Raw genomic sequence first — 19,237 nt, 5'->3', positions numbered from 1 at the left:
AATAGTAACATATGTGGCTAAAACTCCTACCTGCAACGTATCAACCGACATAAACGCCACGGATATAAATACTACCACCCCTCACACTTAAAGTGAATCAGAAAAAATTGGGGGTCAAGCTGCTCGTTTCTGAGATAACGGGTAGCGTCTATGACTACCCTAGTTCCGCACAAAATTCGAGTACTTTTTTTTACAGATACCCCATACATGTTTCAAGCACAAGGCTACTTGACACATTGGTACTAGATGAAATAAAATTGCATATTTATTTTACCCAGTTTAAACTATACTTTTTTACAACCAACACACTCACATTTATAACCAATCACAGGACTTGTGGTGTTCACTTCTATATCAAAAGTTCGGTGCACCTCGAACTTCGACCCAGCCTTGTTCTAATTCGTTGATTCTGGATGAGCGCTCTTAATAAATATCTTGTAAAGAAAACTGTTTGTCATTCACGTAACTTTGAGATGGGTGAGATAAACGGATCGTCGCTATGTCTTCTGGTTTTCTTCTTTACAGCTTCTTACCTGTGTCAAGCGAATCGGTATCCAGGTAATTGATTTAGAATTTTAGTTTGCTTTTAGTTTCGGTACGACAGAAAAAAGATAATTAATATTGTGTGCGATTTTTATTTTGTTTAATAAGTTATGCTGAAAACGAATATTCGTCAAGGTTAAGTGATACAATTTCATTTCTTTCATTTCACCTTATTTCCGTGCTTATATCCAATTAAGGTTCAAACAAACTATCCTGGGAACATACATTAGATATCTCGGCTGTCTCTCTAGGACAGTGAGTTAGTTGTTAGTGGTTAGTGACAGAAAAGAAGGTGTAGTTAGTGGTCTTACATTTTCCCACTGAGTCGTTAAAACTTGCACTGTGTGGGAACCGGTACTGGGCTACGAACCTGGTACCTACCAGCCTTATGTTCGATGGTCTAACCAGGACACAACCGAGGCCACTTGTGATGCAATATGTGAAAACGTTTGGTATAAAATCAGTGGTCGAAAGTGGCTGAAATTCCTGCAGACATATCCGTTTTGGTACAACAGAAAAATATAATTAATATTGTGTGTGATTTTTACTGGGAGAGAGAGAAAAGAGAGAGAGAGCGAGAGAGAGAGAGAGAGAGAGAGAGAGAGAGAGAGAGAGAGAGAGAGAGAGAGAGAGAGAGAGAGAGAGAGAGAGAGACGATAGAGAGACGAGACAGAGAGAGGGGTGCAGAGAGAGAGAGAGAGAGAGAGAGAGAGAGAGGAGAGAGAGAGAGAGAGAGAGAGAGAGAGAGAGAGAGAGAGAGAGAGAGAGAGAGAGAGAGAGAGAGAGGACAGAGGAGAGAGAGTGGAGAGAGATGTGGAGAGAGAGAGAGAGGGAGAGAGAGAGGAGAGAGAGATGAGGACGAGAGCAGAAGAGAGAGAGCAGAGAGAGAGAGGGGAGAGGGAGAGGGAGAGAGAGAGAGAGAGAGAGAGAGAGAGAGAGAGAGAGAGAGAGAGAGAGAGAGAGAGAGATGAGAGAGTTGGTGAGAGAGATATAGAGAGACGGAGGGGGTGGGGGGGGGGTGGCAAAGAAAGAGAGACTTGTTTTATATAATGTAGGGTTATTAAAACAACTTAAATTTGAATAGCGAGAAACGTGTGCTATGCAGAACAGTGAAATGTTGTGCAAAATCAGTGTATTGTATTGTGTATTGATGGTACACTTTCTCTGTCTAAAAATTAGGAAAAAGGTTATGCTATTGAAAGCCTACCCAACATCTATTGTACCTACTAAAAACTGGCCAACGATTTTTTGTTACAGGATAAAATACACTTCATTATTTCTTACAATTATTTTTTTACCATCAAGATGTCAAGATTTTCTTTAGAGCACTTCTAATGTTGAAATTGTTTACACGACCGCTGTCTACTTTCTCAAAAAGACAGTCGTCCTATATCCTGTAACCCTGTTTGTGGGATGGTGCATATAAAAGATCCCTTGCTACTAATAGAAAATTGTAGCGGGGTTCCTCTCTAAGACTATATTACAAAATTATCAAATATTTGTCATCCAATAGCCGATGATTAATAAATCAATGTTTTAGTGGTATCGTCGAACAATTTAACCAAATTTAACAAAGGAAGAGTTTGCGTAATTTCAGAGAGTGGTCTTAGGTTTACTAAACGTTATACGGGGAAAGGAATTACAAAATGGTAAGATGTTTGTCGAGTGGCGCCAAAATAACAGTACGGAAACGCATTTACAACAAATCCGAAATTTGTTTTACGAACATTTCCGATCAGGGTAACGGAAACCCCCGAGTATACAATGGAAACCGGTTCTGAAAAGATGTACCCTTATGTGTCCGATCGACTCATTTGTATCGCCAAAAAAAACACCCGTAAATAAGAAAATGGCCCATCTTTAGTTCCTATGGCGTTAATTTATCCAACGTACATGTACTATTATGTCAGCCCACGACTGGTGTATCAAATACATTGGTATGTGATGTCCTGTATTGGGAAACTAAAACTCTAAAACTGCATTATCCCCATATTAAGCAGATAATCTCTACATTGACTGAAAGGTTGAGTAAATGCGGCAACTAGCTTCGACGGGATTTGAACCATTATTTTTGGCATGAGAGTGTTAATCGCAAGCTAAACAAAACGTTCGCTTGAGGTGCAATGGGTCACAGCCCTGCCCAGTGCTCCTCGACTGGTATATCAAAGTCCGTGGCATCTAGTATCCTGTCTATGGATAAGAGCAGATGAAAAATTCCTATCTCTCTATTTCTGTGTATCTCCCTCTCCTCTCCTCCAGGGTGTGCACTTTACGGTCGCCCGATCAACCATGGCGAGTCAAAATAGCGTCGGGCAAGTCAAAACCTTATCACGTGTCGGCCGCCTGGGGACCGAAAATTTCCGCATATTGTATTATGTATCAAAATGCAAATAACTAATGTTTGTAAGAGATCGGAAAGTTATTTTTTATTTATTGTTTTCAACTGGTTTCCTATTAGTATTTGCGCAACCAAACCCATATAGGACATAATAGCGATTACTTCCCCAGTCTATCGAACAGAATAAAACCATTCGGAATGCCTCGGCCGGTTTTGATTATGTATTCGTAAAACCTCGGCCACGTAAATGTATTCGTAGGTTCAATCGGAACACCTCGATCATGTCTGTCTTTACTTTCTATTTAGTTACAATCGGAACAACTCGTCACATCCCGCTACGCTATGTTTCGCAGAAAGATTTTGTTTAGTTCTCACTACACAGATGTCATCTGCCATTGAAACCCATGTTATATTGCCCAACTTCAAATGAAGATTGCCAATAGAATGGGTTCTCATTGACACTAACAACATACACCATTGCGAACATACATTATATAAGCATTTATTTTCACTCCAAAATTGAGAACATTTCCGTCTCAGGTTTCTTGCTATATGACAGCATCTGGCTGTAGTACCGATCCGAACAGGTGGTTATTAACCGATTCACTCCGGCTGTCTCTTGCTCTATATACCCATGTCCCAAAAGGTCAATGCACAATATTACAAAATAACATGGGCAAAATACAGCCAGAAGGCTTACCATTAAACATACATATTGTTTTAATTCTTCACCATCTCCTGGAAGTGAATATGTGAACCATAACATGTGTCACAATTAGGAACTTTAGTGGATCGTCATCGATCAACTGTCACCCGGAAGTCAACTGTGTAGTGAGACCGAAGGGTCCACCAGAATAACCTGTGTCCGTGACGTCACAGTTGAATTTACAATATATACATGTGTATCTGAATATGAAGGGTCCACCATAATAACTTATCAGTGATGCCACATGTTTAATAAGGTGATATGTTTGAATTTAACTCTGCAATCGCGGACTATTTATGCACACACGCACACACAAATAAATTCACACACATACACCCCCACAAATTCACACACACACACACACACACACACACACACACACAAACACACACACACACACACTATATTTCACAGACATACAAATATCTGTTTCTTTTAAGTCGGCTGTATGACAATTTTTGACAATACACTCAACTGACTGTCCGTGATTTTGTTAATAGATACAGAATAGGTGGGGGAGGGGTCGGGTATCACAGGCTGAACTGTTTTCGGTTTGTTTTTCTGTTTAGCCACCTCTATATAAGTATTTAATATTTATACTGGTCACACGTAGAGGACCTGATTTTAATCAGATTGATACTTACTTCACATACAATCATAAATCTCATCTTTAAAACGTCCCCCCCTCCATTACACACCCCACCCACCCACAACCCCCACCCCACGACCAAATAATAAAGCGTATCTACCCAACCGTGTTATTATACTATTACTGCGAAGACCCAGGACAACTGGGTGTCTGGTAAATGGTCAATCTATTAATGAAGGCGAAAGATCACCAACAAATGTTCAACTTCATCAACGTTTATTAATAACTAATAGATTTTAACAGGTTAACAACTTGTTGAATATATATGTATATGTCTCCTTTAGTAATTAAATAATCAATAATAGCTATATACTAACACTAAATTATTCCAGGGCTAAACAACTAACAATATGTTCTACTCAACGTATTTAAAAAGTCAGGTGATGACCGTAAAAGACTTTAGTTCAAGCATGTACTAATACTTTAACTAATTAATTAACGAACTCGATAGACTGAGTCTAAAAAATACAGGTAATGGATTTTGTACTAAAATATCCTTCAACGCTTCACTAGAAAAATACTATAGCTTACAAACAATATCTCAAGTTGTTTATGTCAAAATACTAGTGCACTCACTGGTACAAAACAATACAAACAATATCCAATTGTTTGCCTAATCAGTGTACATGCACAATCCTCATGTGTGCACACTCTATTCTTGTAATTGAACTTGTCACATAAATATCCACAATACCCGGGGCCCACACCTTTATGTGCTGGGTATTGCTTACTCGATTCCCTAACTTAATTAATGCATAGTCAAAACCTATTTCTATTCCTTAACAAGTTTCGTGTCATGGCCTAAAAATGAGTCTGGTCCTTATTTATTACACTAAAACATCTACTAAATCTGTATTGCCAATTACTACACCAATCCACCTAATGGGACGAAATACTGACAACAACCCAACTGATTATATTATGACGTGATTATGACCACACTACATGTACATATGACACGATTGACCAGACTAACAAACATTGGCTGGATTGTTATTTATAACCCCGACACATTCTACGTTTGGCGTAATTCTGCTATTGCTGGATTTCCAGCCGCTTGCGGAATTTACACTGTACAATTCCGCCGATCCCGTCAATGGTTGGAAAGGCAGAATTATTCTGCCCTTTATTGGATAAATTGCCAATAACGTTAAAATTAACTCTTTAAAATAATAAAATAATAAATATATTATTTTAGCTAACTATACTTAATTTTACATATTTTATAACTTTTATAAGACATTTCTCGTTCTTTAAAAACACATAAATATATAATCAGCTAAAAATAGCACTTTACCTTTTCAAGGTGAATGTCGTCTGCAAAACAGCTGTTTATGACAGGAAGTATTTCAGAACGAGGCTCTGGAGCCATTTTCGTATAACATACATGTTACGAGCTACTATTGCTAATCTTCGATCTTATTTCCACTTGGAAACTGATTAACATCCGTCATATATACCTCCATTAATGCTAAACAAAACTAATGATACGTCGTATGAATTGTGAATAATTCAACTTGCCATTAAAATAAGTGTAAATATTTATCTTCCAATACGAACGTCAACAATAATGCAGATATTATTTATAAAATACACCACTGGTAATCTCACACATTACCAAATCCTTACATTACTACATTGCCACCTCTGAACAAACATCGCGACAGGCCAGTCCACATTCAAATCAATATATCTATTCTCGAGGAACTGGGAAAGTCCAGCACGGAAAACGAAACGTGTTTGTAAGATTGACTGGACTACTTTTAAAATCGGGAATAAAATATGATAGAAACATATATATGAATATATCTCAAAATACCATCACATCACTTTGCAAAACACCCCTCCCTCTCCCCCCCCCCCTCTCTCTCTCTCTCTCTCTCTCTCTCTCTCTCTCTCTCTCTCTCTCTCTCTCTCTCTCTCTCTCTCTCGCTCTCTCTGTCTGCCTCTCCGCCTCTCTGTCTCTATCTCTGTTTCTCTTTGTATCTCTGTGTCTGTGACCCCCCCCCCCCCTCTATCTCTCTCCGCCTCTCTCTCTCCCCCTCTCTCTCTCTCTCTCTCTCTCTCTCTCTCTCTCTCTCTCTCTCTCTCTCTCTCTCTCTCTATGTTGTGTCTCTTTCTATATAGCTCCCTCTCGCTCTCTGTTAATGAAATTAATTGGGAGTATCGTGTGTGTTATGGGGAAAAGATATTTAGTTTACAATGTTATTGTCGGCTATTTGTTGTAATGCAATATAAAATAACCTTAAATATACGAGTTGTCATGGTGATCTTAGTTTATTTCCATGTTCGTATATAATTCCGGTCAAAGTACGCTTTTCTGGTTACAAAGGGTTCTATTCAATATACACGCTTGCAGTTTGGCTTTACAGAACAACCCGCTGTAGGGTCATTTTAATATGAATTTTCCCACTAACAGGTTAGAACACAAACATACAATTTATATTTAACACGTCAGTCCTGATCGACTGTCTATTACGTAATTTGTGTATTATAATCACACGTCGGGCCGCTGTTGTGCATGTGTCCTCATTTCAGCCCTTCAAATACCCGGTGAAAATGGCTCGACAGCTTAACTACTTGACAACAGACACCGTTTCTTGTTTGTTTTTCTGCTTAGAGACCTGTATACAAGTATAATAATAATCACATCTCGAGTTACTATTTTTTACCTTGTCATGTGACTGGAAATTTCTGATAAAAAAACCCAATGATTCAACCCTATACCAGCACCATATAAAGCAGTTGCGGATCCGGTTAGTGGGGTGTGAGTCTTATGGGTCTCAAGACGCTGTTTTCACATTAGAGGTGGGATCAGTATGGACTACTATGTAGCGGTCTTAAATCAATCCTATTTAATATGTAATAAATGTCATAGCATTCAATATAAACATTTCTTTCATAAATCTGCCGATTGAGACACGACCCCCAACACACACACAAGCATCTTAGCAAGATGACATTATAAAGGACAGCTATATATCAAACTAAAAATATGTTTACTTTTACTGTGCGAAAACCATAAAGTGTAATCTACGTTTTTTATACTGTTACGTCAAAGAACATTGCACCAGCCCAGTCACGTATTCATATTCAATACATGTAAAGTGTAATATTATAAGTTTTCTACATTGTTAAGTCAAAGAACAATGCATCAGCCCAGTCACGTATTCAAATCAATATAGCTATTCTCGAGGAACTGGGAAAGCCCAACACGGACAGATATACGTGTCTAAGATTGACTGCGGTCTATTTTTAAAATCGGGAATACTATGACTGTAACTTGTAGATGTTTCTATTTCACGTGTGAATATATTTTAAAATATTATTATTTTGTAATTAAAGTTTATAATTTATATCGAAATGGTTGTAGTGAGAAATGACGCGATATTTTATACGTTATGGTTGTTAACTAGGAACTTTCACCTGCATTTTAGTTACTAACAAAACCCCACAAAAAACAAAACAAAATACTAGACGTTTTCTATGTTAGGATTGTTAAATAGGAACTTTCACCTGCATTTTAGTTACTAACAAAACCCCACAAAAAAACAAAACAAAAACAAATGAATGACGTTTTATACGTTAGGATTGTTAAATAGGAACTTTAACCTGCATTTTAGTTACTAACAAAACCCCACAAAACCCCACAAAAAACAAAACAAAAACAAATGAATGACGTTTTATACGTTAGGATTCATAAATAGAAACTTTCACCTGCATTTTAGTTGCTAACAAAACTGCAAATAATAATAATAATAAATAAAAAAATAAAAAATAGACACCCACCCGATGGTCCAACCACGACACAACCGAGGCCGGTTGTAATGCATTATGTCAAAACTTTTGGTATAAAATCAGTGGTTGAAAGTGGCTGAAATTCCTGCAATCTGATTACAATTAGCTGGTGAGACCAGTAGATCTAAAAGCATTGCATGGACTTCCGTGTCCAAGTGACATTTCATCTATAAATAACAATTTAAATATCGACCAATTGCACTTCGCCTTTTATAACGTTATTCGGAAACATACAAATTCTAAAAATACTGGTCGAGACCGGTATTTCTAGAATTTGTATGCTCCCGAAATTTATGCAATAGGCGAACTTGTTGGTCTATTTCAACATTAAAAAACAGGGGGGGGGGGAGGAGGGATGCAGTAATAAACTCTGGATTGTATACTAGTATAACAGATTTTATGGCTATACCATCACGTTTTTTTTTTCGTTTTTATATCAAATTTTATATTGAAATTAGTTTCCGGCATACTTCGTAATTCACCCGAATCATTTCGTATACTCTCGCGGCATAATCCCGAATGTTTTTCAAATTCTTTTCAAATCACTGGACTTCCAAGCTAACTTGCGATGAGGACAGACGTCTCGACATGTACTCTCGAGTTACCCCCCCCCCCCCCCCACCCCACACACACACACACTTGGGGGGACTCTTATTGAGTTACGGGAAGCTACTTGAGTATCGCGTCACGTACACCGGGTCACGGGCGACGCGATCGTACAGAAGAAGAGGAGGAGATGGAGGAGGAAAAACGCGCCAGGAACGGCACGCGGGGGGGGGGGGGGGGCAAAACTGGCAGCTCAACTGCCAGCGGCGGTCCCTTCTGCGACGCCGCCCCTAGCCCAGCTTGAGTCGAGGAAACCAGCTACGCCGGAACCGTCGACCACCGAGAGGGACAGACTCAACACCGCGGTGTGTAAAGGCCCTCCATCGCCGACCACTACGTCGCCCAGACAGAACTGGCCGGTATCCCCGGTACTGCCAGTCGTCAAGCCACCGGCCCGATCAGCCGCCGTTGGGAAGAGGAAGGCCGTCGCTCAGCCGAGCGACCAACCTGACAAGCCCCGGCCTCCTCCAACACCCGCACCGTCCCCGTCCGACTCAGAAGCCGTCTAGAAAGTTCAGATCGGGAAAATCAAGTCCGGCTTCCCGAAGTTCGTGCAGGGGACACCTCGGATCCGGCATCACTGATGGGTGGACTAGTGAAACCAGAGTTAAAACAACTGCCTGATGGAAGCGCTTACGAGCTACACACCATCAAATCTACAGCCGGCAAGACTGGGTTGGTACTAACTCAGCGCCGAGAAGGAGTCTACCAACAAGCGGTCCTGGTTAGAGAGACGGATAGCCACACCATCCACAGGATCGTCAAGGCCCTTTTCGGCAACGACTACCGGAGTGTCATAACCATCCTCGCCGACCAGAAATGGAAGCACTTCATCCCCGCCTTTGCCGGTTCTCCGCTCATCGGTTCGCCGTAGGCCAACCTCCAACGGCCTTAACGAGGCCACTCACGTGGACATATAGATCGGACTTTAAACATTTAGACCTTCGTTCAAAATTTTATGTCGAAATTACTTCTTTTTTAAAAATATTATTAACTAGTTCGATCCTCTCTTCTTTCTCTTATTTATTTTTGGACTGTCCTTCTAAAATGCTCCAAATTATATAAATGTTTTTGTTATTTTTTTATTCTAGAGAGAGACAGAGAGACAGACAGACAGACAGACAGAGATACAGACAGACGAGAGGGGGGGAGGGAGCAGAGAGAGAGGGGGAGAGAGAAAGAGAGAGGGGGCGGGGGGAGGGAAAGCGAGACAAGAGAGAGTTGGTGAGAGAGATATATGGAGGGGGGGGGGGGGGGGCAAAGAAAGAAAGACTTGTTTTATATAATGTAGGGTTATTAAAACAACTTAAATTTGAATAACGAGAAAGGTTAAGCAAAACATTCTAACAAACGTGTAATTTAATGGGAACAAAACTCCGTTACAATAGCCGAAACTATGTGACACTTTCTAATAACTGTGGTCAGTGTTTTTAAGGATCTAAAGTTATTCTCTCTAGTGAAAATTATCGTAAATTATTCACTCAACTCCATCACATGGTCAATTTTGCAAACGGCCATATTGTATTATTATGTGGTGCTTGCTATACCCGCGAGTATGTAGTGGACACGATAATACATGCTCCATTCTTTTCAACCTATCATGGAGAACATTAAATAATGCGCGGGAACGACAACGAATATTGGTTCTGTCGTAACGACAAAAAAACAAAGAAAGAAATGCTTTATTTAACGACGCACTCAACACATTTTATTTGCGGTTATATGGCGTCAGACATATGGTTAAGGACCACACAGATATTGAGAGAGGAAACCCGCTGTCGCCACTTCATGGGATACTCTTTTCGATTAGCAGCAAGGGATCTTTTATATGCACCATCCCATAGACAGGATAGCACATGCCACGGCCTTTGATGTACCAGTCGTGGTGTGAAGAATCTTATAGGGACAGTCCGGTGTTTGCGGCCATTGTAAGATGTTTGCGATAACAGAGCCTTGTTGGCCACTACTATTTCATACTAAATACATTTTCTTGTTTAGAATACCAGTGTCTGTATATCGAATGTGTTTGTGGTCGCATACTAATGTTTGCAGCATTCAGTTTTTACTTTAATTCGTGATATATATTTTTTTTTCGTACGTACGAAATTATTGGGAGGTAGAATCCGGTTTGTGCTACTAAAAGCATGAGGACAACAACCGGCCTCGGTGGCGTAGTGGTTAAGCCATCGGACTACAGGCTGGTAGGTACAGGGTTCGCAGCCCGGCACCGGCTCCAACCCAGAGCGAGTTCTTAAGGGCTCAGTGGGTAGGTGTAAGGCCACTACACCCTCTTCTCTCTCACTAACAACTAACCAACTAACAACTAACCCACTGTCCTGGACAGACAGCCCAGATAGCTGAGGCGTGTGCCCAGGACAGCGTGCTTGAACCTTAATTGGATATAAGCACGAAAATAAGTTGAAATGAAATGAGGACAACAACAGACACCTTGTAAATACAGACACTTATATTTTAAGTAAGAACATGTATTTAATTTGTAATGTTACGTCATCGAAAAGGCTATATTGTAAACTCAGGACTGCCCCTTTAACATATGTTGAAACAATGCATACCGATGGATGATCGGACAACAACGACCATACAGAGGCAGCAAGATTTTTGTTAATCGTCAGCAGCAACAGCATATTCGCTGAAAAGCAGAATCGAATCTAGTTCAAACGACCTACACCTAAATGTGAACGTCAAATCTGTATGTGTAAATCGCTGGCACAAGCTACTGTATACTATGCAATCAGTTTCGTATGTGATGTATATAGAGAATTATAATACACGAGTGGCCGTTAGATACCATTTATCTCAGAACGAGTTGCTTTAAAAGTATCTAACGAGCGAAAGCGAGTTTGAGACGTTTTTAATCAACGAGTTGTGAGATAAATGGTATCTAACGGACACGAATGTATTATTCTATTTCTTACATATCCTCAAAACCAGGTTTTAAGCAAATTTTAATATCTTTTTCCACTAAAAGTTATTTATAGCCGTTGCACTTGTAGCTGACTTACGCGTATCAAATACAAAACGTTCACCTAATTTCCCTGGATACTCTTCGTTTCACCGTACAAGGTCAACTAAACATAATCTGTCTAAAAATGGCACAAGTACGCTATATCGGTATTTTATAGAAATTGTTTGTAATGTTTTGGTGAATTTATCGATGCACTACAGTCACAACTTATAAATGAATTATCAATTTATAAATTCACATGAAACTAACTACAAACATTTCTTATAAGTATAAACATCACAACTTAGTTAAAAATACACTTAAATCGATTTCCAACGTTCTTTTTCCATAGCCTGACCTGATGATTATTAAACCTTTAGAGTCTACATTCAAGACTAAAAAAATCTGAGATTTTGTCGCCATAGTAACGCCATACATATTTTATCCGAGTGGCGTCATACGAGATTTCAGTCTAGAGAGAGTGTGTACCATCACATCAAATCCTATAGACGACAATAGTAACATATGGGGCTGAAACTCCTACCTGAGGTATATCAAGCAGGGGGCGAGGCGTAGCCCAGTGGTAAAGCGTTCGCATGAAGCGCGGTTGATTTGGGATCGATCCCCGTCGGTGGGCCCATTGCGCTATTTTACGACTGGTACACAAAAGGCCGTGGTATGTGCTATCATGTCTATGGAATGGTGCATATAAAAGATCCCTTGTTGCTAATCGAAAAGAGTAGCCCATGAAGTGGCGACAGCGTGTTTCCTCCCTCAATATCTGTGTGGTCCTTAACCATTTGTCCGACGCCATATAACTGTAAATAAAATGTGTTGAGTGCATCGTTAAATAAAAACATTTCCTTCCTTCCTTTCGTATCAATAAACATATACACCACGGATATAAATACTACCACTCCTCGCCCTTAAAGTGAATCAGAAAACAAATGGGAGTCAAGCTGCTCATTTCAGAGTTAACGGGTAGCGTCTATGACTACCCTAGTTCCTAGTACTTTTTTTTACAGGTACCCTATACATGTTTCAAAACACAAAGCGACTTTAATTAGTAGTACTAGATGAAGTAAAATTGCATACAATTTTTGCCAGTTAAAGTTGAAAAATATATAGCTAAAAGAACTCAGTGTTTCTTAACTACACCCTGACATATTTCTAAGATACGTATCCAAGGTGTCTTACATATGATTTTGTCAACACTTGGGATCGATAGATAAATAGAGAGAGAGAGAGAGAGAGAGAGAGAGAGAGAGAGAGAGAGAGAGAGAGAGAGAGAGAGAGAGAGAGAGAGAGAGAGAGAGAGAGAGGGGGGATGGAGAGAGAGAGAACACGAGGGAGAGACAGAGATAGGCAGAGAGAGAGAGAAGAAGGGAGGGAAAGAGGCTGTGAAAGAGAGAGAGAGAGAGAGAGAGAGAGAGAGAGAGAGAGAGAGAGAGAGAGAGAGAGACAGAGAGAGCGAGAGACAGAGTGTGTGTGTTTGTGTGTGTGTGTGTGTGTGTGTGTGTACGCGGGTGAGGGAGGGGTACAGGGACACACAGACAGAAAGGCACAGTGAGAGGGACAGAGAGGCACAGGTAGAGTGGCAAGGAATGGACAGGCACACACACAGAGGAAGAAGGTACTTTCTGCCACTACACAGATTACTCCTGACATAGATCACTGCTACTGATGACTCATTATTAAATGTTAAAATACACCTACCCTGTTAACCCATTGACAATCTGTCCATTACCTTTCAGTAATATGGATTAAAAAAACAACAACACTAGTTTATTACCCCCCCAGAACCACTAACGTTAAAGGGACATTCCTGAGTTTGCTGCAATGTTGAAGATGTTATCGACTAACAGAGACGTTTTAACGATTGTAATTACATATCAAATATGTATTTCTGCATAAAATATTAATGGCTGCATATTAAACGTGTTTCTGATCGTTCTAATATTTGTATTAGGTTAAATTTGATTTTAATTCCCAAATTTTTTTTTTTTCGTACGTACGAAATTATTTGAAGACAAAATCGAGTTTGGGCTTCTTACAAATATTAAAACGACCAGAAACACATTGAATATACAGACATATTTTATTAGTCTGAAACATCTTACAATGCAGCAAACTCAGGAATGTCCCTGAGGGACATTCCTGAGTTTGCTGCATTCGTTCACAGAGGGATAATCAAACAATGTCATATTTGTGTATTCATTCAAAATACGTTCAATGATATGCACTAACTCACCGTTGTATACTGAAAGTTAATGATTTGTGAGGTTTCTTTCTGTGGTGCTTACAACATAGTAACCATTATTTGTGTGTGGTACCCTCAGTCATGCGTTCAAATAATTTCAAAACCAGCCTATTTTATAGTTCAGTTGTTCCATGTGTTGTAAAAGGTACTGTTATGTGCAAAGATATGAAAACGATGTTGTGATATACTAATAATCGGATTGTAATTTCATCAAATCAGCTAAAAATAACTTAGCATGAACATGTACACAAAAAAAGGAAATACATTTACAACATACTTACATACTATATATACATACATAATGATACAATATTCTACATGACTATGTACATATATAAACCGGCCTCGGTGGCGTCGTGGTTAACATAAATCGGTCTACAGGCTGTAACAGGTACTATACATATACATATACAGTCATATAGATATGGGATATTTTAATATATATATATATATATAAACATATGAGTGAGTGCTATATATATCTCATGGGTAGGTATATATAACCACTTATACCGACCATCGATCCGCACTGGTTCAACAGAAGGATTTCCTGTATTCAGTGCATCAAAATTCATTTATCGTTTTAAAAAAGCCGAGATAATGAAGGAAAACTGTTTACTTGATCAGTATAAGTACATGTCGAATTTGTTTTAATGACAATGAAACATATTTCCGATTTCTTTGTCCGTGGCGGTATTTATAGAAGCGAAGTGTTTTAGTTATTTCTTAAATAGTTGTAGTTACGACACACACAATCATGACCAAAACAAATGACACACATTTACGATATACAGTATATTAATATAATTGAAATCGTAATATTGCCAAAGAAACTTCACTTCTCAAACATATCAATGCAGCAAATCACATTTATTTTTTACCTAAAAGTACAAATCTTGTAAATAATCAATAGTTTGAAGCAAACATTCAAAAAATTATACAAGTACTGACTACGTATTAATAAAAAAATCAATGCTTGAATGAATGTATACGTGAAAAAAGTTATTTACTTTTGGAATAAACCGACGATATATAAACGGACGAACGAACGGAAAATAATGATGTGAAACGAAAAACGAACGAAAGAATGAATGAATAAATTAATTAATACTCTGACTCGAATGAAACGAACGAACTAATGAATGAATTAAATCCTTGTTTTCTTTGACGCCCAACCCTGATTTTTGTGTGACCTTATTGGGGTGGCACGCATGGGTAAATGCCTAGAGGGTAAAATGGGTATGATTAACATCAATACCCAAACATTTCTGCAGAAATTAACCTTTTAGGGTAACTTTTTGGACAAAATTAATTAATCGTATCATACTGATGGTTAGCTTAATGTCTACCGTGAATTCAAACATTGATGGATCTTTCTGAAGGAGGACCCTGGTTCTCTGTTTGACTGTGGTTGCATTCAAATCCATAGAACCATACCCATGACATTTCTACTATTGGCAGAAAATATTTTTGTTTTAGTGCTCCATGTTCGAGTTTGAATGGTGCATCATACAAAACCTATTTTTTCTAGGCAAGGTTTGCTGATGAGTCATCAAAAAAGCTGATGTCCATGTTGTGTGCAGTGTTCTTCTTCGAATTTTCTTTGGCGTCATGGGAGTCCTTTTGCAGGAGCTCCTGGTTCGGCTTCTGAACCTCAGGGTGTACTTCACAAGTTTCAAGAATACGTATGTTTATCACAGTGCATTTTTAACCAGAAATAGATAAGCAAACTGAAAACTGTATCTTTAAATGAGAAACTATCTTTAGATGCGTATTTGTTTGGGATACACCGGGTTCAAGGCAGAGCATATTCACAATTTCTTTGTACCTTTCCAATGAGGGTGTGTACCGAATGGCATATCCAGAAGTTGTTGAACACTATACCATTGCCACCTGTTGTAGTATCCGACAATTCTGTCATAATTAAATTGAGTGCACAGTAAACCCTACAGCTTCTGCAGTGCGTTGGGTATACTCTTAAATATTTATTCTGTTCAGAACCATTCCTGGTTTTGTTGTGTATTTGGTGAATCTTTCTGTTCTTGGGTTCTGATGTGTGTCCCAGTGAGCTATCCAGGTTATAATGTGTGTCCAGTGATCTCTCCGATTCTGTTGTGTCACCGTGACCTCTCCAGGATTCTATAGGGTACGTGTTCTGTGATCTCTCCAGGTTCGGTTGTGTGTTCAGTGATCTCTCCAGGTTCTATTGTGTGTTCAATGATCTCCAATAAATTGTGTGCTCAGTGATCTTTCAAGGTAATAATGTGTGTTCACTACTCTGATTCAGAATCTGTTGTGTGTCCAGTGACCTCTCCAGGTTCTTTGTGTGACGTTATCCAGGTTCAGGTGTTTGGGTGTACTCGCCGGTAAAATGGGTGTGTCCCAGTGCACACTCAACGGTTTTATTGTGTTTTTTTTTATCTTAACTTTTTGACTATTGTGTTTCAGTGATCTCTCATTTTTGTGTGACTTTCAGTGATCCTAACCCAAAACTTAACCTATTGTGTCTGGCAGTGATCCCCCAGGGTCTCTTGTGTGCTGTGTGATCTTTCCAGGTTCTATTGTGTGTTCAGTGATCTCTCAGAAATTGTGTGTATCAGGACCTCTCCAGGTGTGGTGGTAGTGATCTTTCCATGTTCTGTTGTGTTTGATGATGGTACTCCGCCAGGTTCTGTTGTGTGTCCAGTGCAAACACCTTTTTTCCAGGCATTTGGTGATCTCTCCAGGATTGTGTCATCAGTGAAGATAATGTTTTGTTGTAAGTCAGTGTTCTTTCCGTGTTCTTTGAGCCATAGGAGTGATCTTTCCAGGGTCTGTTGGTTCAGTGCTGCCTCCAGGTGTACTCACTAGTGTTCAAGTGATCTCTCCTGGTTATCAGGTAGTGCAACAGACAAACCAGGTTCTAGTTAAGTTCACTGATCTCTCTGGTATCCTTTAATGAAGAAACTATGATTTCTCCAGCTTATTGATTTGGATACACTGATCTCTTCAAGTGAAGCTCATGTCAAAGGATATAGCAGTTTACGTTTCCAATGAATTTCAAATCAATGTTCACCTATTGAGTATTCAGTGATCTCTCCAGGTTCTATTGTGTGTCCAATGATCTTTCCAGGTTCTGTTGTGTGTTGGGTGTACTCGCCGGGTTCTGTTGTTTTTTCAGTGCACACTCCTGGTTTTATTGTGTATTTGGTGATCTCTCCAGGTTCTATTGTGTGTTCAGTGATCTCTCCAGGTTCTGTTGTGTGTTCAGTGATCTCTCCAGGTTCTATTGTCTGTTCAGTGATCTCTCCAGGTTCTGTTGTTTGTCCAGTGATCTCTCCAGATTCCGTTGTGTCTCCAGTGACCTCTCCGGGTTCTATTGTGTGTTCAGTGATCTCTCCAGGTTCTGTTGTGTGTCCAGTGATCTCTCCAGGTTCTATTGTGTGTTCGGTGATCTCACCAGGTTCTGTTGTGAGTTCAATTATCTTTCCAGGTTCTGTTGTGTGTTCATTGATCTCTCCAGATTCTGTTGTGTGTTCGGTGATCTCTCCAGATTCTATTGTGTCCAGTGATCTCTTCAGGTTCTACTGTGTTCAGATATCTCTCCAAGTTATGTATGATGTGTGTTCAGTGTTATCACCAGACTATGTTATGTGCAGTGTTCTCTCCGTGTTTTGTTGAGTGTTAAGTGATCAATCCTCCGGTTTCTGCTGTGTGTGCTAAATTATTTTCTGCGTCTGTTGTGAGTCATATGCCATGTTAAAGTTCCCTTGTGTGTGCTATGTCACGATCATGGTATGCTGTATGTGTGTTCTGTTCTTCAGGTTCTGTTGTGTGTACTATTTCACGTTCAGGTTCTGTTGTATGTGCCACGTCATGTTCAGGTTTTGTTGTGAGTTCTCTATTATGTTGAGCTTGTAATGCTATGCCATGTTCAGGTTCTCTCGCAAGTGACTGGATAACGGTTGTGGTATGTGCTGTCCTGTCTGTGGGGAAGTGCATATAAAAGATACCTTGCCTTCATTTGGAAAAATGTAGTGAGTTTCCTCTGATGACTATGAGTCATAATTACCAAATGTTTGACATCCAATAGCCGATGATTAATTAATCAATGTGCTCTAGTGGTGTTGTTAAACAAAACAAATAAATAAACTGTCGCAAGTGCTATGTCACGTTCATTTTCTATGGTGATTATTTTCTCATGTTCAGCTTTTTGCTATGTTATGTTCAGGTCGTGTTGTCATTGATGTGCCAAGTTCTGTTGTGTATGCTATATATCATGTTCAGGTCATGTTGTGAGAGCTATGTTATGTTCATGTTCTGTTGTGTGTGCTATGTTGTACTAATGTGTTGGTGTGTATGTGTGTGTGTGTGTGTGTGTGTGTGTGGTGTGTGTTGTGTCATGTTCACGTTCAACATTATGTTGCTTAGCTTACTAACTTGTTTAATGTGTCCATAGTCCATATACCACTAGGGTTTTAAAGACGCCAATCTAATTAAAATTAGCTCCACTATTACATGTGGATCTAACAGCAGCCCGTTGGAGTTCATGTCCAGTTGACCTTTCATTCGACCAATAAAAACCTTACTTGCAAAATCATGCCAGTGATTTGAAACGAATTTGAAAACATTCGGGATTATGCCGAAGGTATACGAACTAATTCGGGTGAATTACGAAGTATGCCGAAAACTAATTGCAATATAAAATTTTATATAAAATTCGTTTCAAGACGAAAAAACCCAAAACGTGATGGTATAGCCATAAAATCTGTTTATACTAGTATACAATCCAAAGTTTACTACTGCACTTTTACCCCTGTTTTTTTCAATGTTGAAATATTACAACAAGTTCGCCTATTGCATAAATAGTCTCGCCAGATATTTTTAGAATTTGTATGCTCCCGAATAACGCTATAAAAGGCGAAGTGTAATTGGTCGATATTTAAATTGTTATTTATAGATGAAATGTCACTTGGACGTGGGAGTCCACGCAATGCTGTTAGATCTATTGGCTAGACCCAGTAGAGCTAATTTTAATCAGATTGGAAACACGCATATCCCGAGTCCGGCCTCCGATAGGATCGGGGGTCTGACTCAGGACAGGGATATTCTGTTGCAAATATGTGTTAACTGTAAAGTTAATCAAAGTTCATAGATCTTGCTGTCGTTTATGTTGAGGCTACATTCACTTTATTCACCTTTTAACCTTACATCTGATTACACTGTCTTTTGTTACTGGACTTTATCTTGGATAACTTAAAATGACGTTTGTATGTGCAATGTTGAGAATCCATGATGCCTACATTAGGGCAATCCTGTAGATCTTCAAAGGCAGCTGAAAGACGGAACTTGATCACCGTAACATATAATTAAATACATGTACATCCAAAATC

At 39.2% G+C, this 19,237-nt stretch overlaps 1 protein-coding gene across 1 annotated transcript in view; it reads left to right on the top strand.

Moving 5' to 3' along the window:
• The first annotated feature begins 436 nt into the window (after positions 1-436).
• LOC121371655 (L-ascorbate oxidase-like) overlaps positions 437-19,237 on the top strand; it is a 28,659-nt gene continuing 9,858 nt past the window's right edge. Inside the window, exon 1 of the mRNA XM_041497746.1 lies at positions 437-558. Within this exon, the coding sequence (XP_041353680.1) occupies positions 474-558 (85 nt within the window). The 5' untranslated portion in view covers positions 437-473. The remainder of the gene's footprint in view (positions 559-19,237) is intronic.

Source organism: Gigantopelta aegis, chromosome 1 (genome assembly GCF_016097555.1).
Source record: "Gigantopelta aegis isolate Gae_Host chromosome 1, Gae_host_genome, whole genome shotgun sequence".
In the NCBI taxonomy this organism is placed as follows: domain Eukaryota; kingdom Metazoa; phylum Mollusca; class Gastropoda; order Neomphalida; family Peltospiridae; genus Gigantopelta; species Gigantopelta aegis.
The sequence above is the reverse complement of the archived record's forward strand: the minus strand, read 5'-3'. Positions and strand labels throughout refer to the sequence as shown.